Here is a 26,396-nt window from a genome sequence, read left to right as displayed (position 1 = left end):
ATTTATGAGAACACTCCAAACTTGGCCAGCCTGTGAATACTAGCATGGTTACAGTTAACTGAAATATATATAATGTATAATATATGCATATAGTAGAAACATGTCTGCTGTGTAGTGGGGGGCTCAGTAAATGATAGCTATTATTATTGGTGCTATGATTTCTATTAATGCCCAAAGTATGATGATTCTTAGCCAGTACATGGTCTCTCAGGCCCTCAGCTCCTCTAAACCAGGGGTCCCCAACCCCTGGGCCACAGACCGGTACTGGTCTGTGGCCCGTTAGGAACCGGGCTGCACAGCAGGAGGTGAGCAATGGGCAAGTGAGTGAAGCTTCATCTGTATTTACAGCCACTCCCCATTGCTCGCATTACCACTTGAACTCTGCCTTCTGTCAGCATTATGGTGAGTTGTATAATTATTTCATTGTATATTACAATGTAATAATAATAGAAATAAAGTGTACAATAAATGTAATGTGCTTGAATCATCCCAGCACCATCTCCCCTCCCCGGCCCGGCCCCGTCTGTGGAAAAATTGTCTTCCATGAAACCGGTCCCTGGTGCCAAAAAGGTTGGGGACCGCTGCTCTAAACCATGGTTTTCCAACTATATGGGTCAGTTGCATCTCTCAAAACAGTTTATTCTTCCCTGTGGAGGTACTCTACACAAGCTCTTTGCTGCTAATACTCTCTACACACAGCTTTGCTTTGCTGGTGGCTGCCCTGAGACCTCAGAGTACCAAAGCTTTACTTAGACTGGAGGGCATCATGGTAGAAGTGTCATCTGGGCTCCAGCATGACACTGCCTTATGCCCAGAATCTTGTAAATGTCTTTATTATTAATATGCTCTGCTGTCTTTTGGCCCTAATGCCCTCTTTTCAGAGAGGCTCAGGCAACAGGAGTGTAAGGGAGCCCGTATGCCATGCTCCCTGCAGTAGGCAGAATAATGACCCTCCCTACCCCCAAAGATGTCCACACCATATTCTTGGAACCTGTGAATATGTTACCTTACATGGTAAAGGGCCTTTGCAGATGTGATTGAGTTCAGGATCTTGAGATGGGGAGATTATCTTGGATTATCTGAATGAGCCAATGTCATCACATGAGTTCTTTTAAGTGAAGGAGGGAGACAAGAGGCTAAGAGAGAGAGTGATAGAGAGTTAAATGGAAGAGAGAGAGAGAGAGAGAGAGAGAGAGAGAGAGACAATTAATGCTGTGCTGCTGACTTTGAAGGTGGAAGGGAACCCTGAGCCAAGAAATGAAGGTGGCCTCTAGAGGCTGGAAAAGGCAAGGTAACAGATTCTCTCCTAGAGTCTCCAGAAGAATTGCACCTCTGCCAACTCCTTGAGTTTTAGCCCAATAAGACCTATTTTGGAATTCTGACCTCCAGAACTCTAAGATAATACACTTGTGTTGTTATAAGCCATTAAGTGTGTGGTAATTTGTTATATCAGCAATAGCAAACTCATACACTCCCCTCCTCCTATTTCTATTGCTTCCTTCCTATTTCTCTTTCCAGGGTTCCTTTAAATCTCTTTCCTTTTTTTTTTTTTTTTTTTTTTAAGCCTGAACTTGAAAGTTCCCAAGTTAATTAAGACAATTAGGAGGGGCTACAAATTCCACAGTTAGGAAGTCTCCACTGCTATTCTGCTCAATAGTTCCATTTGCTCTTTTGTAAATTATTTATGTTCTTTGCCCCACTGATGACTCTTAATATCATAAGAGTGTATAGATCTATAGGGCCACTCGAAGATTCCACAATGAGCCATACTCATGTAACCATCCATCCAGTCATTCATACAAGAAATATTTACTGGAGACTTCCACGTGCCAGGCTTTGAGCTAGTATTGGGATATAAAGATGGAAATGTGCAATCTGTGCTTCCACAGAGACCATAGGTGTTGGGCTTTTATACTTGAGAACAATATGCATAGTTTTGTTTGTTTGTTTGTTTTTTGTTTTTCTTTTGTTTTTGGTCCTGCAGGTGTTGTAAGATTTGTTTCTTTCCCGAAAGCAGTTGGCTATGTGGAGCCTCTTTGACTAAGTAACAAGCGAGAGGAAACGTACCCTTGTTCCATTGTGTCTTCCAGTTTGTATTCAGATCCAGACAAAAGTTAATGTGTTTGATGATAGATAAACATGAATGAAAAACGGTGTAGCCCAGTTCATCTTTATTTAGGATAATTTCTCCCCTCTCTTTATCCTCTTCAGTGCTGCTTTCCTGCCTGTGATGCAGGGAGCTAAGGTTCCAATTAAATCTTTGTAGACAAAAGGCACACATGACATCCCCAGATAACAGGTGGCAATAAATCCATCAGCACATCCACTTTCAGAGAAGAGTCCCGGCTGAACTGCTAACAGCTGCCAATACCTCACTGAGTACCTTGGACAAGGTGAGCTCTAAGGTAAGATGTTTTTCTCTCTGGACACATTTAATCCTTCCTTGTAATTTGTGTCTCTCAAAAGAGAATTATGACTTTAAAGTTTACTACTGATTTGTTGACAGATTCCTGGTTTTGTCTGATTTGTTGTTTTAGTTTAGTTTTGTTTGCTTGAATATTTTTGATCTGTCCTCAGAGAACTTATTTTATTCCATTTTACATCTTTTAGTTTTCCATTGCTTTTCTTTTAATCTCTTCTTATATTCTTATGTATGCATTTCTATATATCCTAACTCAGTTTGTATTTAGATATAGCTTTTCCTTATATACAGACAAATGAAGGGTCTTAAATGATTTGCATGCATTTTCTGGTTAAAACTGATCTGGAAATTTGGTTCCATGGGCACCCCTTTGTCACTTGCAACTGTAGTGTGGATGGTGTTCTTCTTCCAGCCCTTGACTTAGAACAGAGTAGCTCAGTGCTAGGATACTTCCAACATTTGAGGCTGATATTGAACCCCAATGATAATCATTTAAAATTATTTAGTTTCTGTATTATGAAAGTAGTTAATTATAGAATAATTATAGAATAACTCAAAATTACAGAAAAGGAAAAAGAAGATAATTTGTCATTGATTATAATAGCTGACACCTGTGGGTGTACCTTTCTAGTATAGTCTTTTAAAATGGTGCACATATATTTATTTTTTATATAATTGAGGTCAAGCTGTAGATACAATCTAATATCATTTTTTTCTTAACATATTAAGAGTATTTTCTAAGTCATCAAAATTATTTGAAAACATTGTTTTTAAGAGCTACTTATATTCCACCATTAAAATGTATCATTTTTATGATACATTTAAAATGTACCACTAACATAAATAATTCAACAGTTATTAACTTTACACATAAATCTTTGGCTGCATTTCTGATTATTTCCTTAAGATAGGTTCCAAATCAAAGGGTATACCTTTTTTAGAGCCTGATATGTTTCATGACAGTAATCTATTTTAAACTTTATAAGATTGGAATTGTTGATACTACAACAGAAACAACATAAAAGAAAATGAAATCCTTCCCAGCAACTGTTATTACCTGAAGTCTAACAAAGTACTCTGACTTAATGCTGACTAATGACATGAAATCCTAAGTAGAAAACGAATCATCAGAGTTAGTATTTTACTTACACAGAGTAGCACACCTTTCTGAGCAGGGGTTTATAGCTTAAACAAAAAAATAGGTGTGTTTCTAGTACCATAGAGCAAGGGAAGATGGTGGGGAACATTCCTGCAAGTTAAAAAAAAAAAACCTGGGATTTTGTTCTAGTTTGACACTGATTGTGGGACCTGAGACACATCTCTTAGCTTCTTGAATCTCAGATTTCTCATCTGTGAGATGAAAGGCTTGGTCTAGGTCAGTGTTTCTCAGTGGGCAGCACAGGGAACACTTGTGGCACATGGGCTATTTTGGGGTGGTACCTAGACATAGACAGTTATTTTTTTGGCATGGCACATAAAGTTATCTTTTTAAATGATAGTATTTCAGTTTTTAAAAAGAGTGGACTTAGAGGAAAAGATTAAGTAAATAACAATACAGGTAGTCCTCAGATATGACATAAACTACTGAGGTGATGGGCAAATGTCTGATGTTTGAGAAATATAGAGCTAGGTGATCTCTGTAGAACTTGCTTAATATGTGAGGTAGAATTTCAGATATAAAAAGCCGGTCAGCAATGCTTCCTTGGAAGGCATTCTGTGAACAAGGTAGAGTTATTCAGATGTATAAGAAGTAACAGAGACACAGGCATGGAAAAGGTTCAGATACCACCCTATCACTGGGAGTTTGGGCTTAGCAGATGCAAACTAGTATATATAGGATGGGTAAACAACAAGGTCCTACTGTACAGCACAGGGAACTATATGCAATATCCTGTGATAAACCATAATGGAAAAGAGTATGAAAAGGAATATATATGTGTGTACCTGAATCACTTTGCTGAACAGCAGAAATCAACAGAACACTGTAAATCAACTATACTTCAATAAAATATAAACAAACAAAAAACAAACAAAAATACCATCCTATCACTTGCAACTCTTTGTACATCTCATTTTAATAGTGAGTTTCACTCGTCTGGGCAGAATTTCTCCCAGATCCTCCCTCAAAACCTGGCAGAGAAGCCACCCCTGGCGCCCTCACCATGCTCAGGGCAGCCTTGGACGCTCCTCAGTGGCTGCTGAAGAAGGGGAGAGAGTCCCGGAAGCTGGCTTTGCTGGTGGTGTTTGTCACTCTGCTCTTGGACAACATGCTGCTCACTGTGGTGGGTACGTGTGGGGGGCTTGGCGCTGGGGGTTAATTTGCTCTGGTTCCCAGAGGACAGCACATACCCTGTTAGAATTCAGCAGTGAATGGACTGGAGACTTCTTCTTTTTGTGCTTGAAAACACAAGGATTGCTGGGGATTGGAAGAAATGGCAGGAAATGGAGTCTGAAGCTTGCCAACCTTTGCTGAAAGACCCCAAAGGTTCAGAGAGCATCTGCCCAAATCTAAGGGGCTGACCTGGAGCCAGAACTGGCAATACTCTTCTTCCTCCCCATACTCTCTTCCTAAGGCGCTAATGACTCCAAGTGCCCTCTGGGATTGTCAGCATCTTCTCACCATGTTGCCTTTGTCTGCTCTGTCAAAATAACACACTTTATATGGATATCCAACTTCTTATCAAAACTTACCTTTCCTGTGGTTCATGCCCTCCCAGTCCTTTTTTTTTCAGTTGGTAGTCTATTCAGTTTTACATTCAGTTGTGCTGGTATATAAATGGGCGCCAACATGTTTCCCCTTCTGGGTAAAATACATGCTTTTAAACAAGAATCTTCCTGAAACAAATTATAAATCCAATACAGTCAGTTCTTATTATTCATGGTGTTATGCTCTATAAATTTTCTGTGAACACTGGATTTAGTCAATACTAAATAATTTCTCCTCGGGGAAATACACACACACACACACACACACACACACACACACACACACACGCCCCCCCCCGCCCCCCCATACATATGTGTGTGTGTGTGTGCGCACACATACACACCATATAGATTATAATCTTAAATCTTAAAAACAACACATCCTGGTAGATTGTATTTTCTTTACAAAAGAGAAAACGAACTTCAGAGGTGTTAAGTGACTTGCCTGAGGTGACCCCACTAACAGGTGCTGAGCTGGGATTCAGGCTGTGCCCACCTGGCCCCAGAGCTGGAGTTTCTTGCACCTCACTGCCCTTCCCCGCCTCATGCTCTGCATCTGTGTGTGAGAGTGAAACAGGAAGGCAGAGCCCACCTTGTTCAACCTCAGCTGCAAAAGTGAGCATCTGGTGACTCTGTTTTCCACACTCTCTGCATGTATGTCTGAGAAAACCCGTGGTGACTTTGTGAGCATTGATTTTTGTGATTACAAATGTTGGCCAGTAGACAGATTAGCCAATATGGAATCCATGAATAATGAGGACCAATTGTACAATGGTTGGAATGCAGGTACTTGAGCTAATAGGGTAACTCGGGCAGGCGCAGTCTTTGAGTAGGCCTCAGATCATGTCACTTAGACGCCTTCCTGAGCATGAGGCTGGACCTCATGGTAATGTCCCTGAACTGACTAGCAGTCAGAAGCCAGTCTGTCCTTAGCCCTCATTACTTGTTCTTCTTAACTTTCAGTGCCCATTGTGCCCACCTACCTATATGCCACAGAGTTCAAAGTCAACACGTCTCTGTACCCTGGGCCCACCACAGCTTCCCAGCCTGCCCTCACTTCTGCCTTTCCCACCATCTTCTCCTTCTTTGAAAACAACACCTTGGCTATCGAAGAAAGTGTGCCCAGTGGCATAGCATGGACAAGTGACACTCCCGGCACCATCCCCGCTCCGGTCACCGAAGCCATCCCAGCCCATGAAAACAACTGCTTTCAAGGCACAGAGTTCTTGAAGGAAGAGAACCTACGGGTTGGGCTTCTGTTTGCTTCCAAGGCTCTGATGCAACTTCTGGTCAACCCATTCGTGGGGCCTCTCACCAACAGGTATCTCAATGGGTACAGTGCCCCGCAGGGTACTCAGGGGTTCAGACATAAGAGAATGGGCTGAGGTATCATAAAGGTGGTTAGAAGGGATAAAGAAGGAAAACTCACTTGTCTGCACCCCAGGGTGGTCAGCTGTTTGGGAAAGATAACATGATATTGATAAAATGACTTGGGCTTCAGATTTTCTTAGTGATGTAATGACTATTGATTACCAAGAAGAGAACCAGGGAACAGAAGTATACTACTGGTATTATTTCAGTGCCCTGGAACATGGCTTGAATGGAGGAATGGTAGAAATAGGACAGGCCTCTTGCAGGATAGAGCGCTGGCTTCTTAGTGCTTGTGTTTAGGATTATCCTCATGTTTCAGAAAGATATGCCTTCTGACTAGGTTATTTATCTTTTCTGGAAACGAGGATTTGGGCCCTGGCCAACAGGTAAATTTGCATGTTTGTTTATATGCATTCACATGTCATATTCCATCTCTATACCTGCATTTGGAGACATGTTTTGCCATGCGCTCAAATAACTGCATTTTTCTTCCCAGTTACATGAAAAAATATAGTGCAAGGATACAGATGCCTACTGGAATTGTATCTTTTTTTAAATTCCCTTTTAGGATTGGATATCACATTCCCATGTTTGCTGGCTTTGTTATCATGTTTATCTCCACAATTAGTAAGTAATTTGCTACCTCTTTTCTTCACTTCATTGATTAACTTTGATTTTATCACATGCATTACCAGGAATAGAGCAGGGTCAAGTTCGCTAATTCGTCATCTGACTAAGTGACCTATGACACTGATTTAAATGCTTTACAGTTTTCGTTATGGGGACTAGAGCAGTAGAGGCAACTCAGTCTAGTTGGCATTTGTATATCATGCTAGAAAAGAACAGATACTTCACTTCCTTCAGCTTGGGAAAATTGTGAAGGCTGTTTTAATTTGTATGTGTATGTGTGTATCTATCAGTAATCCCTTGAATGAGTTTAGAACAAACCTCCCATCTTTTTTTTTTTAATAAATTTATTTATTTATTTTTGGCTGCGTCGGGTCTTTGTTGCTGCGCGCAGGCTTTCTCTAGTTGCGGTGAGGGGGGCTACTCTTCGTTGCGGTGCACAGGCTTCTCATTGCGGTGGCTTCTCTTGTGGAGCATGGGCTCTAGGCACGCGGGCTTCAGTAGTTGTGGCACGTGGGCTCAGTAGTGTGGCTCGCGGGCCCTAGAGCGCAGGCTCAGTAGTTGTGGCGCACGGGCTTAGTTCTCTGTGGCATGTAGGATCTACCCGGACAAGGGATCGAACCCGTGTCCCTTGCATTAGCAGGCAGATTCTTAACCACTGTGCCACCAAGGAAGTCCAAGAACTCATATTTTGAAAGCTTTTCTTATCTACTGAACTGTATATATTAAATAATAATTATCGTTTCCATGCCATAACTAGTGTTGCTGTACTGAGTTAGCCTAACTCTAGCAAACGTTTGATGTTTAGGGGATCCTGTGTAGCATTCCTTCAGGGTTTTTAAATACTAAAATGAGGTTACTGATGCCCATCACTCCCCTGAAGGGCCCCCAGCTGGGAAACATGCTTAATGTAATTAGGAGCTAAATGGTGGCCCATGTTGGGGCACAAAGTGGAAAAGAAATTACTTTGGTCTTCCTAAATAGGGGGATCAACCATCCTAGTTTGCCTGGGATTGAGGGGCTTCCTGGGATGCGAGACTTTTGATTTTAAAACCACAGAGGTCCTGGGCCAACAGAGATGAGTTGGTCACACCATTCTCAAAGGACATAGGGGTAGCAGACCCTGAACAGAGTGGAAATCAGAAAGCCTGGCAGAAAGCATTGGAGGCCTGGCCAGGAGAGACCAATCATTTGCATGTTTGGGAGACGGTGTGCTCATGTCGGGAAGTCATGGGAGAAGATTATAAACACAACCAAAGACATCTAATGAATGGGCAAAGGGATTCAGATTATGCTGATTCAGACACTTTGGGAGGGAGTCTTCTCTCTTTCTGTGGTGTTGTCCTGGAATTGGAGATGAGACATGTCTGGACCCACCAACCTTACTACCAATGCCCTGTAATTTAGTTGTTGACAACATATTCCTGTTTGGTTCTCAGTTTCGTGTATGTTAGTCTCTAGTAGAATGAATCTCTTCAAGGGCATGAACTGGATATTCTCTTTATTTCACATCTGCTACAGAGTACAGCACAGCTGCATGGTCAGTATTACTTAATAAATACTCACTGATCTGATTTGGCTAAAAGGTCCTCCAATATTAGGGGAAGGATATGATTGGATTACAAGATATTATTTTCTACACAGTACCAACGGTCCTTCAAGTACACATAGCTTTTGTCCCACACTCCAGATGACTCAATGGGACCCAACAATGGCAAAGATCAGATCTGGGTATTGCACATAGAGGATCCAGAAGTAGGGTCCAGGGACCAGTTCTCAGCCCAGGGCCTTGGGTTTCATGCACAGCCCTGACTCCAGTGGACAGGATGTTGGGTTTTAAGCAGGAAATGTGGACACTCAGCCTTCCATCCACTGTGTGGTGAATCAGTTTATGCTTTGGTTTCTCTGTCTTCATGCCAATTAAAATGCAATCCTAATTAAGGGGGAAGGATTAGAAAGACAACTCCGAAAACAGGGAGCAGTGATCATGCTTTATTAAAACATACGCATAATGGCTCATGTCTATAGTATCACGAGTCCATTTTCTGGTGGCCAGGGAATCAAAGGCATTTTTGCTAACTGGAGCATTCTTGCTATTCTCTTTGCCCAGTGTTTGCTTTTTCTGGTACCTATACCCTGCTCTTTGTGGCCCGAGCTCTTCAAGGCATTGGATCTTCATTTTCATCTGTTGCAGGTAACGCCGACATCTTACACACACACACACACACACACACACACACACACACACACACACACACACATCTCTCACCACCTCTTACTACCGTCAGACACTATAAGATTTATATGAAGAAATTAAGGAAAATATCATCATAGTTGTGACTGTTGCATAAATTGTGATATGTATGTCTGCATAGTTGCGGAAATTGTGATTTAAAAACAAGATAATTGTAGAGTTGCTGGTAGTGCCTGTAAATCCCTAAGCGTGACATAATTTTCTTTGATATTTAGATGCTGCTAGCTCAGGTCAGACCAAGCCCAAGGCAAAACTGTGAAGTATGCCAGGTTTTATTTAATGCCACTCTATGGTCTTTTCTCTGTCCCCCTCTTACCATTTTATAGAAGTAGTAAAGTTAATACTATCGGTAATACCATCACAGTTTCAAAAGTACTATCAAATACAATATTTAATGTAACCCTATGAAGCAGAGATTTTATGACATTTTACACATGAGTAAATGGGCATAAGAGCCCAGCCCACACTCTCTCCCAAGTGCTTTCATACTCTTCCTTGGGCATCCCCATCGAATAGAGCAGTGCTCTGTGTCCATAGCTTTTCCCTTCCTTGACCTACTCCATATCCATGGATTCAGGGAAATGTACTAGGAATGATAAAATAATATGAAATGCAGGATCACTGGACAATGGTATTCTGCATTACCCTTCCCAGAGACTTTTGCACTTCTAATGATATCCTGAACAGAAGAAGTGAGCAAGGTGGGCATTTGGGGGACCTGTGGGAGGCAGTATTTGCAAAATACTATGGGTTAGGTTCTATAAAACCCCAAAAACTGAAACTCTAGCTAAGACGACCCCTGAAGATATAATAGGGGCAAGATCAAGGACTCAGTAGAGAGGCAGAGACTATGCTGACTCTACCTGCCTCTCTCCTTTCAGGTCTTGGGATGCTGGCAAGTGTCTACACTGATGACTGTGAGAGAGGGCAGGCCATGGGAATTGCCTTGGGGGGCCTGGCCTTGGGAGTGCTAGGTAAGTGGCACTGGCCCCAGGTCTGGGTTCAGGAGCATGAGCTACAGCAGACTCTCCGGAGACAGCCCCAGGAGGCAGGTGTTTCTAAGGTCATGGAAGACGGCATTTTTCTTCCTTCTCTGTCCAACCATGTTTTGAGTCCTTCTGAAATTCTGCCCAGGAAAAGCAGAATCTCTTCCCTTGGGGAGCTGAACAGCCCATAAGGGCCTGGGAATGGTCCAGAAACCTACTCTATTCAAGGGAGTGAATATCTGCAGGTTAGTAGCCACCACCTTACCCCTGCTTCCGTACGTGGCCAGTACTTTCAACATGAGAACATGCTCTTTGTCAGGTTCTGTGCTAAATATATACATAATCTCTTTTATTCCTCACTACCACACTGTAAAAGAGGAATGATCGCCCCCATTACACAGATGAGGATAAGGAACGTTCATAGCCATCCGAGGTCACATGGCCAAGAAATGCCAGAGCAAGGATACAGACTCAGATTTTCTGGGATCGAATCCCAAGCTCCAAACCATAAGCTTATACTTTCTTTGAGGTTCATCCAAAGTCTGGCTTAATTGACTAGTCCAACAAGCCACACACTTTTACTGAGTACGTATTGTGTGCCAAGCACAATGCTGGCACAGAGGGGATATAGGTCAGAAGCCTCAGACATGCTTCCTGCCCTCTAGGAATTTTCTAGCTAATTGAGAAGAAAACACCAAAAATCTCTTCCCTGGCCTGTACCCTGCTCTCTACCACCACGGCGAGGACAGGGAAGCAAAGCCCTGCTCTTCGTTAGTATCCACCTCCCCAGACACCCAAGCTAACACTTTGGTGCATCCTTGTCTCCTTTATCACCTCTCCCTCCCAAATGAATAAGCCTGTTATACCCTCCTCAGCCACTTGCTCAAAGCCAGCTCCTCATCACATCTCAGTTGGAACAAGGCACCAGCCTCCTGCCTGATCTGCACGTTGCCTCCTTCCTCCAAGGTGCCGCCAGAAGAAGCTTCCTATGCCCAGAGCTGGTGTTTCTCCCCTGCCAAAAAGCACTGGTGTTTCTCCCTAGCCCACAAGGCCAAGTACATGCTTTATCTGGATATACAGGGCCCTTGGCTATTTGGTCTCAACCCTCCCCACCTCTTCTCATCTCCCAAATACTCCTCTTCTAGTAACAGGGACTTTCTTCTATTTCTGCTCCATTCACACTCTCTTTTCTGACACCTCTGTGTTCTTCACACATGCTTCTTCCCCACAAGTATTAGCCAGTTAACAAAGCCCCTGTGGCCACCTGAACTCACTCTACTGTGATTACATAACATTTTGTGGATGGAACACTTACTTTTCACCATGTTATAATTATTTGGGTCCCCCCCACGCCCACACACACATTTCTTCCACTAGAAAGTGAGCCCCTTGGAAGTAGGTCTTCTTCATCTCTGAATCCTCAAAACCTCGTGTCCTCATGTGGAGCTCAGCGCCTAGCAGACCATCAAAAGAAATGCCCACTGGGTATAGGAGGACAAGTCATGCTGGCTGGGAATCAGCCCCCCATCTCTGAAATCCATGCCTGTTTTGCTTTTCTAGTGGGAGCTCCGTTTGGAAGCGTGACATACGTATTTTTGGGGAAGACTGTACCCTTCCTCATCTTGGCCTTCCTGGCACTACTGGATGGAGGTAAGTCACCATCAGAGGCCACCAGGCAGGCGAGAGCCCAGGTCAGGTTGGGAATGCATTATGCTGTGGTGTCCGTGTTGACATATTTGGGTGGATCGAGGACTGCCCCATCGTGAGAGAGAGGGAGGAAGCTCAGGGAATTAGATCTGCAAGGGGTAAGGTGCTGACAACGTGGCTGTTATTGGATCCTCCAACTAATAAGTAGACATACTGAACTATTTCTCACTCCCTCTTCCTTTCTTAGCACTCCAGCTTTGCATCCTGCAGCCTTCCAAAGTCTCTCCTGAGGTAAGTGGATACCAAACTCCATTGCCAAGAGAGTGATAGAATGGATAGGTGCAGTGACCCAGGCCTGCCTAGACCATCCCTGTCAAACCATAAGAAGAAAGGGGAGTGGAGTTGGAGAAAGCATGAACTGTACTGGATTCCCAATAGGGTCACATTGAGGATAGCCTGAGGGATGGGGAAGGAGTCTGGCTTGTTGTTGGACCAAGATGGAGGAAGGGCCTTATAAAGAATCAAAGAAACCTTACTGAGTTATATATAATAACTCAGAACCAGGATGACTATCACATTGGGACCTGAGTATTTATAGTTATAATATCTCAGAGCTAAAGAAGACCTTGGAGGCCATCCAAACAACCTCTCCCCCCCCCAAAGCATACTTACAGACTGTCATTCTGTAGCAGTTAAATATCAGAGTTGGTGTCTGTCTGACTCTAAGACAGAGATGGCTCTGGGAAATCTATACCAAGTCATGAAGAAAGATAAGAGAGTACAGACAATATGGGAATGTTTGATCTAAGGACCTTGGTTTTGTAGCCAAGTCAGAAGGTAGTGTTGGTATCCTAGGGGTGCGCTACTTGTGATTGGTGTCTGAAGTGGGGGGCAATCTTGTGGGGTCCGTGCTAGCTCCAAGTAATTAGTGTCAGAATTGAATTAAACTTTAGGGACACCCAGCTGGTTCACAGAGAATTGGAGAATTGCTTGGTGTGAAAAAAGCCCACCCATTTGGTATCAGAAGTGTTGTAAGTAGAAGAGTGATTTTCCTTTAGTACCTTTTTGAATAATTTTGATTTTTAGATGGTAATGTTCTATGTATTCAAAAAAGTATTCTTTTTCTGGCTAGCACACCAGTACTGTATTTTATTCATTCTTCTATATTTGGGCATTTAGGTAGTTTCCAGTATTTTGCAGCTACAAATAGTGCTTCAATGAATAAACTTGTGTATAGGCATTGTTATAGAGTTGGAGGTCATCTTTAGAGTAAATTTCTAAAAGTGAAATTGTCGGGAATTCCCTGGCTATCCAGTGGTTAGGACTCCACACTTTCACTGCCGAGGGCCCGGGTTCAATCCGTGGTCGGAGAACTAAGATCCCACAAGTCACATGGTGCAGCCAAAAACAAAAACAAAGAAAAGTGAAATGGTTGGCTCAGAGGGTTTATTGGACTTTTTTATGTACATTTTATGAGTTAGATCTGTCTATTTACTTGAATTATATATGGGAGAAGGCATGATCTTTTTAGTTTTAGTATCTCTGAATATTGCAATCCACCCTGTGTGGATGCAGAGAGGGTTATCGTATCAAAACTATTAAATCTATTACAAGCTAGAATGTGGTAAACACCAGAGATAAGGACACAGTACTCAGGAAATTTGAAAGAGAGAGAAGTTCCAGCTCCTGAGTCAGGGAACACTGGATAAGAAGGAGCCATTTAAGCTTGACCTTGACGAATGGGTGAGGTTTGAACCTATGCAAAGGAGAAGGAAGGGAGTTTAGGAAAAGATAACCATGACAACTGAGGGCCTGCTTGTATGCATGGAAGGAAGGTAGATGCTAAGTTTATCTGGAATGAAGTTTTCTGAGGGGTGCGGGATGTTATAATTGGACATTTAGGCTGGCATTTTAATCTAGATGTTCAGGCTCCTTCGGCCACACCAGTCCAGTATGGCTCCACACGGTCAGAACAAAGCATTCAGAAGGCTTGAGCAGCTTTCTGAGTTGTTACCTCTAGGCTCACCTTTGGGGTTCAGCGCTCTGCCTGTGGTCCCTCCTGGATGAATATTGGTGCTGGTAAGATCTAGTGGAGAGGCCCGAGGCCAGGAGTCCAGACACCTGTTGTCCAACGTTGGCCTTGCGGACAATCCACTCTGATCTGGTTGATGGTCATTCAAAGGCAGGAATCATGTCTGGAATATGTTGTCTTACTCTTTGTGACTGCCTTGCACACGGGGGCTGTGCGGCCACCAGCTCACTCTGTGACACTGGGCAAGTCGCCTCCTCTTCTATGACGTGGGTGTCTGGTCTCTCCAGTAAGGGAGCTGACGTAGATGGTCTCTGAGGTCTGCCTGCACGCTCTCAGATTCTGTGAAAACAGGAGAGATGAATACACTGTACAAATGGAAGTTTTTTGTTGTCCATGTTCTCAGAGTGCCAAGGGGACTCCCCTCCTCACACTTGTCAGAGACCCTTTTATCCTGGTGGCTGCAGGTAAGCTGACATTTCCTCCCTTTGGGCTGGGAGAGTCTGAGTTTCAGGGCAGCCTCGGGGGCTCACTGAACCATCTCCCCAGGCTCCCTCTGCTTTGCCAACATGGGGGTGGCCATGCTCGAGCCCACACTGCCCATCTGGATGATGCAGACCATGTGTGCCCCTGAGTGGCAGCTAGGTAAGTGACCTTGGTCCCCAACTCGGGCTTGGGCAGAGATGCGTGCCATGGGCCCTTTCTCAGGTAATCGGCAAGCATCATCAGGGCCAGGTCTTCAGAGTCACAGAAGGACAGTGTGCTTCCTTCACAGAATTACCTTCCCTGCCCACACCTGTGAATCAAGCCTGATTTAGTGGGCAGTCCCTTCAAGAAGCAGGCCGAGGACCAGTTCTCTCAGGGTTACTTGAGAGGCTGCCTCCTGGGCTTGAAGTCCTAAAAATTTCTGTCATAACTCTCAACTTAAAAAAAAAAAAAAAGAAGAAGAAGAAGAAAAAAAGAAGCAGGCTGAGAAGCACGAGTTGGGGGGCGTTGATGGGTGATGGAGGGGCAACATACCTAGCTGGGTGGATGAATAACTTCTAGTCCAAAGACCTGGGGTTTTGGGCTTCCCTGGTGGCGCAGTGGTTGGGAGTCCGCCTGCCGATACAGGGGATACGGGTTCGTGACCCGGTCCGGGAAGATCCCACATGCTGCAGAGCAGCTGGGCCCGTGAGCCATGGCCGCTCTGAGCCTGCGCGTCCGGAGCCTGTGCTCCGCAGCGGGAGGGGCCGCAGCGGTGAGAGGCCTGCGTACCGCAAAAAAAAAAAAAAAAAAAGACCTTGGGTTTTTATTTCTGCTCCATTGATTTGCTGTGCACACTTGTGAAAATCACAACTTTCTGAGCACCACTTTTCTCATCTCTAAAATGGACATCAGAATACTATCTAGCTCAGAGGGTAAATCTGAGGAACAAATGACATAATCTGTGGCAAAGCTTTGCACCCGTAGAACATTAACAAGGCACCACCGTCACCATCACTGATACGTTCTTCTTTCCCACTCCCTGTCCCCAGATTACCCTTTTGCTATCTTTTTACCTCTAAAAAGGTGCTAATGGAGTATATTGTTCTGTGAGGGAGGCCTCTGGCCTCCTTTGCTCCATGGAGAGATGTCCTCATGACTCATCTGAGCTCAGAGAGCAGGCTCTGGACCTTTCCAGGAAGCCTGAGGAATGGGGACAGAGAAGGTTACGTGCAAATGGCTCAGCCACTGCAGGGAGCAGTTTCCCGAGGGGAAACTGACAAGAACCTGATACAGCTTAACATACAATGAAAAGCACTAAATCTAATTTTTTAGGGGACCAGGCTAAGCAAGGCTCCCAGCGGCACTCGTAGCCCTAAATTGATTTTTTTCTGGGCTGCAGCTGCCCCTGACCATGACAGTTGATTGAGTTAGTTGGTGCTCGGTGCAAATAAACATCCCCTGCCTCGAGGCTCTTGGAGCGGAGGGCCAACCGCCCTTGGCTCAGAACGGCCTCTCTCCAGCCCTTCTTCACCCCACAGGAATAGTAAAAGCAAACCAGCCATCAGCCAGTAACTGGTGAATTGCTGACTTTGGGTTTCATCGTAAACATCCTGACAGTTTCTATTAGGCAGCACTGTTTCCTGTCAGGGTACAGAGAAGCAGAGAGAGGCTGGTGAGACGCGAGGAAGCTCACAGGCCTGATGCCACCCAGTGCCTTGCTCAGGCGAGGCTACAGTAGAAAGCCCTCAGGGGGGTAAGTGAGAGACTGAGAAGGCCTTGTCCTCCACCATCCCTTACAACTTAGCTCAGTGCCCTCTGCATCTGTAAGTCTAACTTCAAATGTTCTCACCTGGAGAGTGTGTTAAAATTCAGATTGCGAGGCCCCATCCAGCAATTCAGCAGAAACAAGTCTGCATTCCTGGTGAGTTTCCCAGGGATGCTGATATGGTGTCAGCGACCACACTGAAAAATATTGCTTTCAATGCAGACCCGTCTCCAGGTTGTTGGCAGGAACAATTTGTAGTGTGTGACTGAACATTCTCCAAGTGGCCCGTTGTGTGCCCGCTACTCTCACCCAGTGGAGGAAAGAGCTCAGGCTTTGGAGACAAGCCCACCTGGGTTGAAATCCTGACCCAGCCACTTACTGGTTGTGTCCTTGGATAAGTTACTTAACGTCTTCAAACTCCACTTTTTTTCATTTGTAAAAATGGAGGCATGGGCTTCCCTGTTGGCGCAGTGGTTGAGAGTCCGCCTGCCGATGCAGGAAACACGGGTTCGTGCCCCGGTCTGGGAGAATCCCACATGCCGCGGAGCGGCTGGGCCCGTGAGCCATGGCCGCTGAGCCTGCGCGTCCGGAGCCTGTGCTCCGCAACGGGAGAGGCCACAACAGTGAGAGGCCCACGTACCGCAAAAACAAACAAACAAACAAAAATGGAGGCACTTTTCTGGTTGTTTTCAGGGTTAAATAGATCTTTATATTCTAAAGGCATTAGCACAGTGCCTGGAATAGAGGATATAGTCAGGAAATAAAAATCATTACTGTTTTCATCATTGTTTTTGTTGAAATCACTTTGACAGTCACAGCTCTGTGTAATTCCCCACCCCTTGAAGATATGCTGTGAAATATATATGTGCCTGTAGACATGTAGTCTGGAACACCTCTTTTGCACAAAATGCTACTGAATTGCAAGCTATACTCAGATCCTAAAGCACAAGCCACACTGACTGAGGAAAATCTCATTCAGGAAATCCCACACCACTTAAAATAATGTCAAGGAGATGTATCTAGGAGGCCTGTGGGCTTCGTACAGGTGCCCATTTCCAGATACCAGGTAGACAATTGAGTAGCTGTACTATTACATTTTTTTAAAGCAATTAAACAGAAACACATGGTTACAGTTTGAAACAGATTGCCACCTGTACAGATAGACTAGACAAACACACTAAGGTGTGTTTCACCTCCAGCCCACAGAAGAGAATATTAAAAGCAAACAAGACCTCAGCCAGTAACTGGTGAATTGTTGACTTTGGGTTTAATTGTAATCATCATGACAGTTTCTATTAGGCAGCACTGTTTCCACTCCATACAGAGAGGCAGAGAGAGGCTGGTGAGACCCAAGGAAACTCACACCACTCATTCCATGCAGTTCTTTATGCCAGAGCCATCTGTGCTGCCACACTGCTGGTGGGGTGGTGGAAACACCTGGAGTTGGAGGGAGAAGGTCTGGGTTCAAGTCTTGACCCTGTTACTCCCTGGTTATGATGATAATAGTTAAGGCCGATGCTCAGAGAGCACTTATTCTGTGCCAGGCGCCTTGCAAAATGGTTGCTTTGCATTATCTCAATTAAGCCTTATCACCAGCCTATCTGGTAGCAATTATTATTATTCCCATATTTGAGAGATTTCTTAATCTGACCCAGTTTCCCATTGCCCTCCCAAATCCTGGGTCTTGTGGAAGTCCCTGCCATCATCAAGTGTCCCTATGCCCTCAGCCTCTTTTCTCTGAACACTTCTTTCATCTTGCCCTGAGACCTGAATGTTTTCTGAGAACACCATTTTCCCACAGCCTTCTTGATGGAAGTTCATGTTCCTTTAGGCTTTGCTTTCTTTTGCTGCTTCTGAATCATTTCTTCTTCATTCTCCTTCAAAGGCCCTGACTCCCTTGAAAATCATGTCGTTAGATTATACCACCCCACCCTTCTTTATTGCAGTTATCTACTGACCCCTGAGTTATCCCTTCTCATTCATTAAATCCACCAACACCTGGCTCATGTTCATTTCACCTTTATTCCTGTCACCACTTTTGGTGACTTCCATATCCAGGTGGATAACCTTGCCAACATCTTGGCCTATTCCTTAGTCTACTCTCTTGCAATGATCTTCTCCTCTCCACCTTAACCAGTCAAACCTTTATATAATATTGACCTTGACCTCACCATTAATCATAGCTTCTCTGAAATTTCACTTCCAAGCAGTGCAGTTATCACCTTACATATTCCCTGCTCAGGTATTCTAATACCCTATATTAACACATTTTGGCTACACTGGGATCACCAGTCCATTCAATTCTTTCTCTGTTTCCCTCACTACTCATGTCCTCTCTTCTTTCTTTACTCAGCTTGGAGTCCATCATGATGAATCCATGTCCATCATTAATGTCACTCCTTTGAAAGCATTGTTAATTTCTTTGCCCCACCCGCTCCCTCTGGGGTTGTCACATGGGAAGCCTTCACTCTGGTTAAGCCTATCTGGTTGCCGACTCCTTGCATGCACCTGAGCAGTGAAATGGGGCTGTAGGAAAACACACACTAGGTAGGCTGTTGGGCTCACCTTATATTTATGGCCACAAATCTAAAGTGGGTTTTCACGCTGTTCAACAGTCTTTCTCTAAGTCCCTAGTTATGTCCTTCCTACTTTCCAAAAGGACTGGTTTAGAGTTCTCCATTCAAACCTCCTACACACCCTCATCCCTTCACCTTCATCATCCTCAACTCCGAGTCATTGAGAAAATAGAAGCAAGAAGAAGGGAACTTGCATGTTCTCATCACTACATATACTTACTTCCCTGTACCTGTGCCTACATCCACTGCCTTCTCTTTATGGTTGGAACATCCCAGCTCCTTCAGAGGTCAAACTTCTTTTTTCTTTTCTTTTCTTCTTCTTTTTCCTTCTGGATTCCATCTCCTCCTACTTTGTTGGCTACTCTTTACCACCTTTGCTATCTCCTCCTCGTTTGTTAACTTTTCAAGGTAGGAGTCCCAGAAGGCTCAGTCCATAGATATCTCTTCTTCTATCTCTGATCTTTCATGGGTGATCCCAACCATTCCCATGGCTTTAAGAACGAATTGGTAAACCAATTAGTCGAACCCTTATGTCTGTGCATAGGATATCTCCTTGGAACTCTAGACTTGTCCACTCAATGGGCCTTCCTATTTGCATTAAGTGTTTTTGTTTGTTTGTTTGTTTTTCTTGCTAAAAACCTTCTGTTTTGGTTATTCAGTTCTCAGCTTAAATGTTACCTCCTCAAAGAAGCCTTCCCTGATCTCCTAAATCTAAGTTAGCCCTTATTCCTGGTCACTCTTCCATACTGCCCCATTAAACTTTCTTCACAGAATTTATCACTTGTCAAAATTATCTTTTTCATTTATTTGTTTACTTGTTTATTGTCTATCTCCCTCCCTTGGAATGTAAGCTCCCTGGAAGCCAGGATTTTCTCTATTTTATTCACCCTTCTAATCCTGGTCCCTAGAATACCTGGTACATAGTAAAAGCTCATTAAAAATGCTACATGAATGAATAAATGAAAGAACAAATCAATGGTACTCAGAGAGGGTAAATTCCCCATGGTCACAGAGCTAAAACGTGGTCAAGCCACAGTTTGAACTCAGCAGCAAAGCCCATGTTCCAGGGTACCTGACTGTACTGTCACAAAAAACAATGTGATAAGGGCTTCAGTTTACAAAATCCTTTTACATACGTTTATCTAATTTGCTCCTTAGTGTAATTTGGTATGATAGAATCACAACTTTGTTTTTCCTAGATGTGGAAGCCAACACTCAGAAAGGTTTAGTAACTTATCCAGAATCACTGTCAGAGGGAATTCCATGGTGGTCCCGTGGTTAGGACTCTGTGCTTCCACTGCAGGGGGCATGGATTCAATCCCTGGTCAGGGAACTAAGATCCTGCAAGCCTTGAGGTGTGGCCAAAAAAAAAAAAAAAGTCACTGTCAGAGCAATAGAAGGACAGGTAAATAGCAAGGCAGGAATTTTACTCCCTAGGAGGTATGTAAGTCTTTCTCTAAAGCTCATGCTCTTATGCTGATAATCACGGGTATTTTATACATGAGAATGGCTCATCAAAGCCATTCATCAGGAAGTCCAAGAGGGGAGCTAAAAGCATGTTAAATGTGTTGAAGCTAAACGCAGCCCTGCTCTTGAGGAAAGCAGAGTGTGGAGCCCTATGTCATCCGCTCTGGGTTTGCACAAGGATCTCCAACCCACAAAACAAAGTGGTTTGGGATCCTTGAAGGTAACAGGGGGACTTCACTGTCCTGTAAGAAACAAGGTGTTTTAGAGTAGCTGGGTGCATTCTAAGGTAAGAGCCTGTGTCTTTCTACAGGTCTAGCTTTCTTGCCTGCCAGTGTGTCCTACCTCATTGGCACCAACCTCTTTGGTGTGTTGGCCAACAAGATGGGTCGGTATGTAGCCTGGGGGTCTGGGAAAAGCCAGGTGGGAGAGTCTTCTGAGGTGTTCCCTGCACCTGGGATGATGAATAATAGCTTCTCTGAGGTTGAAACTTTAGAACAAGTACACACAGATAAAAACTGCCCACTGGGAGGATGGGGATGGGTAGATGGTAAGGGCAATATAGAGAAAGGATGGTCCTGAGCTGGCTGCTATAGAAGAGGCAGTGAATATATGAGAGACAACCTTTAGTATCCAGATGTTTGTTGTCCAGTTGAAGAGATAAAATAATTCCACAGAGAACAGGTATGAGGAAAGCAGTACCTTGGGGCAGTGGTTGTCAAACTATATTCCATGGACCCCCAGGGAGCTCTACAGGTGTGCCTCAGAGGCCACCAAGTGGAAAGTGTTGGGGGCTAAGAGGTATGAGTCTGGTTTCTGTTCCTCCACCACAGTGAGAACGCCTTTAATTTTACCATTGGAGTTCAGCACAAAGATTTTTAAAATAAGTTTAAAAACCATTGCCATAGGAAATCAGAGAAGGAAAGAAGTTTGGGATGTTTTGTGGTTTTTGAGATGGTCCCTGAAGACCAGATAAAATATGAATAGGTGAGAGGTAGGCTGAATCGGGAAATAGCAGAAGTTAAGTTTGAGGATTATCCCCAAGGGGCAAGTACCTTCTGAGTCAGCTGCTTCCTCTTCTAAGGGAAGGAAGAATATGCCCCTTTGCTCCTCATCTGCTTCTACTGGAAAGAGGTGTGGAGTCAGGGAAGAGATGGGGGGCCAGGAAGGGACAGGACAAGGGCTCACCTGGGCATAAACTGGTCATGTAGAGATGTGTTTACCTTCTCATATCCTAAGGGGTTTCTGGAAGTAGGGGTGGTAGGACTGGCCAGTGTGTTGGTGATGGGGTGGCAGGTGGAAGGGCTCTCTCCCCTTTGCACTGTTTAATGATGGCTGTTTTCTTCCAGGTGGCTGTGCTCCTTGATTGGGATGGTGGTAGTAGGTACCAGCTTGCTTTGTGTAAGTATAATAAGATCTTGTTGGGAGAGAGAGAAAGAGAAACCCAGACATTTAAGGACCACTTTCCTTTGAAATGAGCAGAGGGTTGACTTGGCAAGGATTGTCAGAAAGACTCTTTCTGTGTAGGTAGGAATTTAGCACTGGAGGGAGATGCCACCAGTCATCCCATTGAAAGGAGGTGGGGAAGGAGAGGGAGAGGGCAGTGGGGCAGCTGGAGACAGAGGTCTGAGGCTTTATGGATGGGCACATGAAGCAATACATGTGGTATCTATTTCTGGGGTCTGTAAGCTGGTGCGTTTTATGCCTTCATTTACTCATCTCACCCTGACAGGACCCCATAAGCCACCAGGGGAACCATTATCTGTGCTTCCATCTCTAGCACCAGAATGTTTGGTAGAGGAAGAAAGAAAGAAGGGCTCTTCCATTTCCAGGAGTCCCCTGCAAGCTCTCTAAGCCTTCGTTTTCTCCTCTCCACCATAAGGATCAGAAGCACGCTTGCCTCGTAGGCTTGAAGGAGAATAAGATGGCTGTAAAGCACTGAATACAGTGCTCAGGAAAGGCTGGAGGTCCTCATCGGGAGCACAAGCTCCGTGTTCAGTCCCAGCTTTGTCACTTGCTCCTCGTGTGACTTTGAGCTCGTTCCATCACCTCCCTTTACTCAGTATCCTCATCTGTGTAAAGAGGATTCTGGTAGCACCTCACAGGGTTACCCACACCAACTGCAGCCGTGTCTGGCATGTAGTGAGCCCACAGTGAATTTTAACCAGTACTAGTGATAAAATAGAAACAGCCCTTGAGGATTCACCCCTACAATTGTTTATAGCCACTAACATCTAAATGGTATGTGAAACCTCTAAGGGGTGAGTGTGCTGGTATAGCAGGTTTGGGTGACAGATGCCCAGGGAGGGAGGTAAGGAACCAGCAAAAGAGGAAAAGAAGGCTTCCATGGGGGATGGATGCGGGGGGGGGGGGCAAGAGAATGAGTTTCACAAGTTTGCTGAAGCGGCAATGCAAACCACGCCACCTGCCCTGCTAGCCCATAGGTAACTGGTTGTTGGCATTTCTTTTATGTCTTCTTGCTCCACGGGCTCCCAATTAGGGTTTAAGTAAAACCTCTGTATGATGTTGCAAATAGAAAAGAGAGGAAACTCCACTCAGTGAAGAGTGAGGGTGGAAGTATGTGTCTGGGTGGAGGGGATAGAGGAAGGTGAGGAAGAGTCCATGTAGCAGAAAAGGGCCATGGTTATGGTTTCCTAGAGTCAAATCCGAGGTTCACACTTGATCTTACCACTTATGTTCTGTAATTCTCGATAGGACCTTCAACCCAAATGGCACCAATCTAGTTTTCCTATCTTTAAACGGAAGTAAAGGTTCTTTTTCATCAGGAGGTATAAGAATGCATGAAGATAATGTCTGTGGCACGTAGTGCCTGGTCGAGGACACATTTTGTAGGAAAACTCTTTGTTTTTGTGCTGCTCCCACCTGACCCAGCTGGACTCCTGAAGAACTCTTCCTCCTTTCCTGCTGCAGATTCCTCTGGCTCGTAATATTTTTGGTCTCATTGGCCCCAATGCAGGGCTTGGCTTTTCCATAGGTAAGAAGTGCCCTTAAAGGAAACAAGAAGCCCCTGAACATTGGCTTTGGGTTGGATCAGAGGGGGTATATGGAAAGGCAGAAGAAGCAGGAGAGCGGCTGGCAGGGGTATGGAGAGATGGGCTCATACCTCCTGGTGGGAATGGGTGTCAGTTCTGAGGGGAGGACACACAGCAGGCAAAGGCAGTGGACTAAAGGGGGGAGGAGGAGGGAGGATGCCACACACAGGCAGGGGGACTGTGGGTAGAGCTGACCACGGTGTCCTGCTTGCTCTGACTACAGGCATGGTGGATTCCTCTGTGATGCCCATCATGGGACACCTGGTGGACCTGCGCCATGCCCCGGTGTACGGGAGTATCTATGCCATCGCTGACGTGGCTTTTTGCATGGGCTTTGCTATAGGTATGTTGGTGGAGAGATGGGGGAACACCAGGACCTGGTACCCCACTCTCCTTTTATCTACCATTTACCAGGTAGAAGAGGCTGATTCTCCTAGGGTTCTGGAGATATTTGACCCTGGGACGTCCCCTGGGTCACCTGCTGCCCCTAGCATGGTGTCCTCCGTGTGATCAAGACTCAATAAATACTTGGAATAAATTTGAATAAATAAATAAATTTATTTTTTTGAATAAATAAATAAATTTGCTTTATTCCTCGCAGGCCCATCCACTGGGGGTGCCATTGTGCGAGCCATTGGCTTCCCCCGGCTCATGGTCATCATCGGGGTCGTCAACATCATCTACGCTCCTCTCTGCTACTACCTGAGGAGCCCCCCAGCCAAGGAGGAGAAGCTTGTAAGGGGCTCTGACGACTGCTGAAAAAATAATCATCTTCTGTTTCTTTCCATGTCTCTCATCCCTTTTTATCCCGTGCTCTTACTTCCTCCCTCTTTGATAGGCTCTCTGCTCTGCCATGTTTTCCAATGCCCCTTTCGTCTCTCTCTTTCCCTTGTGCCTTTCCTTATTTTCCCTCCTCTACACAACCACTTTCTCTCTTACACTGGTCAGTTAGGAAGGGTCCTAAGTACAGAAGGAAAATGGGATGCTTGTAAAGTGTTGGGGTCAGGGATCATCCAAGGCATCCTATATTTGCTGTAGTTACTGGCAAAGTGTGAATTACCAAAGCATGCCCACAAAATGGACAGAATTCCACTGGGCACATTCATTCATTCACTCACATCTGTCATTGTCCTTACCAGGTCATTTCTTAAAGCACAAACACCCCAGGGGAGAGAACCACAGCATATGATTTTAGTTAATAAGATACTTTCCTCTTACCGCAGCACGAGCACCCTGAGGGTCTGGGTGGGTTAGGGATGGATGTGGAGGCTGCTTAAAGGAGCAAAAGACGACGTGAAAGTCTGGTGGGAGGTGGTGCCCATTTCAGCTGGCTCCCTGCTCGAGCCTGTACTACGGCTGAAAGGATTCAATTAAAAGTATATCAGATGATTGTCTTGACTAGGGTGACTACACCTTGGTCCCTTGGGTGGTCTATGCACATACATGAAGCAGAGCAAGGGTCCTTTGCTGGTTTCTTGAGTCTTTTCTGTGCACAGCACTAGACTTGGATGAGCTAGTTGGGGAAGGGGATGGGGAAGCTGGTGAAGGATGTGCAGTGATTTCTCTTCCTGCCTCTTGCTGCAGGCAGTTCTGCGCCAGGACTGCCCCATGGAGACCCGGAGGCACGCAGCCGAGAAGCACATGAGGGAATTTCCTCTGGGGGAGGACAGCGATGAGGAGCCTGGCTGTGAGGAGTAGCAGCAGAAGCTGGTCCCTGGACCTTGTCACGTGAGGCTCAGACTTCAGTGACTGCCTCGTTCCCTGGACGCAGATCTCCACGGGCTGTTCTTCACTTCTCTCTCCCCTGGTGTCTCCTTTCCTCCCCTCCCATGCATGCTGTTCCCAGGTTCTCTCCTCACCTGTGTCACCTATAGCTCTCCCTCTAAGCTTTTTTTTTTTTTTTTTTTTTTTTTTTGCGGTACATGGGCCTCTCACTGTTGTGGCCTCTCCCGTTGCGGAGCACAGGCTCCGGACGCACAGACTAAGCGGCCATGGCTCACGGGCCTAACCGCTCCGCGGCATGTGGGATCTTCCCAGACCAGGGCTCAAACCCGTGTCCCCTGCATTGGCAGGCGGACTCTCAACCACTGCGCCACCAGGGAAGCCCTCCCTCTAAGCTTTGATGCCTCAGCTAGCCCACCTTCTGTGGGAGGACAGAGCGATGCTCCCTCCTCGGTTTCTGTAAGGCGGTGTGGGTTCTGCGAGGGGTGACTCATCTCACGGAGGCGGCAGTGAGCCGTGTTCCCTGAAACCAGTGGGGTGGCTGCCAAGACTCATTTCATCTGTTATCTGATTTTCTCTGGCACCTTCCCAACAGACTATAAGAGTGTTATCCTCTGTTCCTCAACATGGTCCTCCCTCACTTTTCCCAGATGAGTTGAGGAAGCGTCCTCAACCTTGTATTGCTGCCACATTGCCAGTTTGGGAAATGTTTGCCTGGTTTTTATAAGCTGAGTGTTTTCTCTGTGGCCAAACCTACAGCTGCTGAAGTGAGTCTGCCCTCAGTGGAAGAAGGTCTCCTACTTTCCTCATTACTAAATGGAAAGGAAAAGAGCCTGCTTCTCTTATGCTTGAGTTACTGACTTTCTCATGATGTCCCCTGTGGGTTTTGTCTCCCTTTCCTTAGATTTCTTAGATTCTTAGAAATAAATGTAGGAGGACAGAAAACACAGTCTATGAACTCTAAGATTTCATGGGAACAAGGGTGAAGCAACTGTGCTGGAATCCCTTCCAACTGGGGTTTCCTAACACAAAGATTCTAATGAGGCATTGTCCACATTTGCTAATGAGTAAGTTGATCCCTGATTCAGACATGGCACACTGGATGCTCTTTTACAGCAAAAGAGAGTGTGTGGGCAAATACAGTAGGTACTATAAATATTTTGACATTTTCCTACCTTTTTGAAATAATTACTAAGAGATGGGGTTTCCAAGATATGGGAGACACGGCACCTATCCTTAGGTAGTCTTCCATCTATCTGAGCAAACTGGATATACATTGAATAAAAACGATCAATACTGCAAGTTT

The 26,396-nt window shown here is 45.0% G+C and overlaps 1 protein-coding gene across 3 annotated transcripts; it reads left to right on the top strand.

The window, feature by feature from the left end:
* Positions 1-4,581: 4,581 nt before the first annotated feature.
* Positions 4,582-25,165, top strand: SLC18A1 (solute carrier family 18 member A1). 3 transcript variants are annotated; one of them, XM_082618795.1, is made up of 15 exons: positions 4,582-4,708; positions 6,092-6,449; positions 7,068-7,126; positions 9,237-9,320; positions 10,262-10,354; positions 11,927-12,016; positions 12,261-12,304; positions 14,449-14,509; positions 14,592-14,687; positions 20,629-20,707; positions 21,665-21,716; positions 23,247-23,310; positions 23,592-23,711; positions 23,970-24,103; positions 24,953-25,165. In XM_082618795.1, the coding sequence occupies exons 1-15, from the start codon at positions 4,585-4,587 to the stop codon at positions 25,064-25,066; spliced, it is 1,572 nt and encodes a 523-aa protein (XP_082474921.1). In that variant the 5' UTR covers positions 4,582-4,584; the 3' UTR covers positions 25,067-25,165. The 3 variants fall into 3 exon arrangements, with proteins under 3 accessions (XP_082474921.1, XP_082474922.1, XP_082474923.1); XM_082618796.1 differs by lacking the exon at positions 14,592-14,687; XM_082618797.1 differs by lacking the exon at positions 23,970-24,103 and having other exon boundaries at positions 24,953-25,112.
* The last annotated feature ends 1,231 nt before the right edge of the window (positions 25,166-26,396 follow it).

The sequence above is a fragment of the Mesoplodon mirus genome, assembly GCF_964341445.2.
Source record: "Mesoplodon mirus genome assembly, chromosome: 1".
Taxonomy (NCBI): Eukaryota; Metazoa; Chordata; class Mammalia; order Artiodactyla; family Ziphiidae; genus Mesoplodon; species Mesoplodon mirus.
The sequence above is the reverse complement of the archived record's forward strand: the minus strand, read 5'-3'. Positions and strand labels throughout refer to the sequence as shown.

What these genes read in the sequence shown, in the direction of transcription:
- SLC18A1 (XM_082618795.1), top strand. Translation starts at nt 4,585, where the DNA reads ATGCTCAGGGCAGCCTTGGACGCTCCTCAGTGGCTGCTGAAGAAGGGG. An exon ending in CATGTTTATCTCCACAATTA is followed by an intron (nt 7,127 to 9,236) that starts GTAAGTAATTTG and finishes CTCTTTGCCCAG; the next exon opens with TGTTTGCTTTTTCTGGTACC. An exon ending in CAGCCAAGGAGGAGAAGCTT is followed by an intron (nt 24,104 to 24,952) that starts GTAAGGGGCTCT and finishes CTCTTGCTGCAG; the next exon opens with GCAGTTCTGCGCCAGGACTG.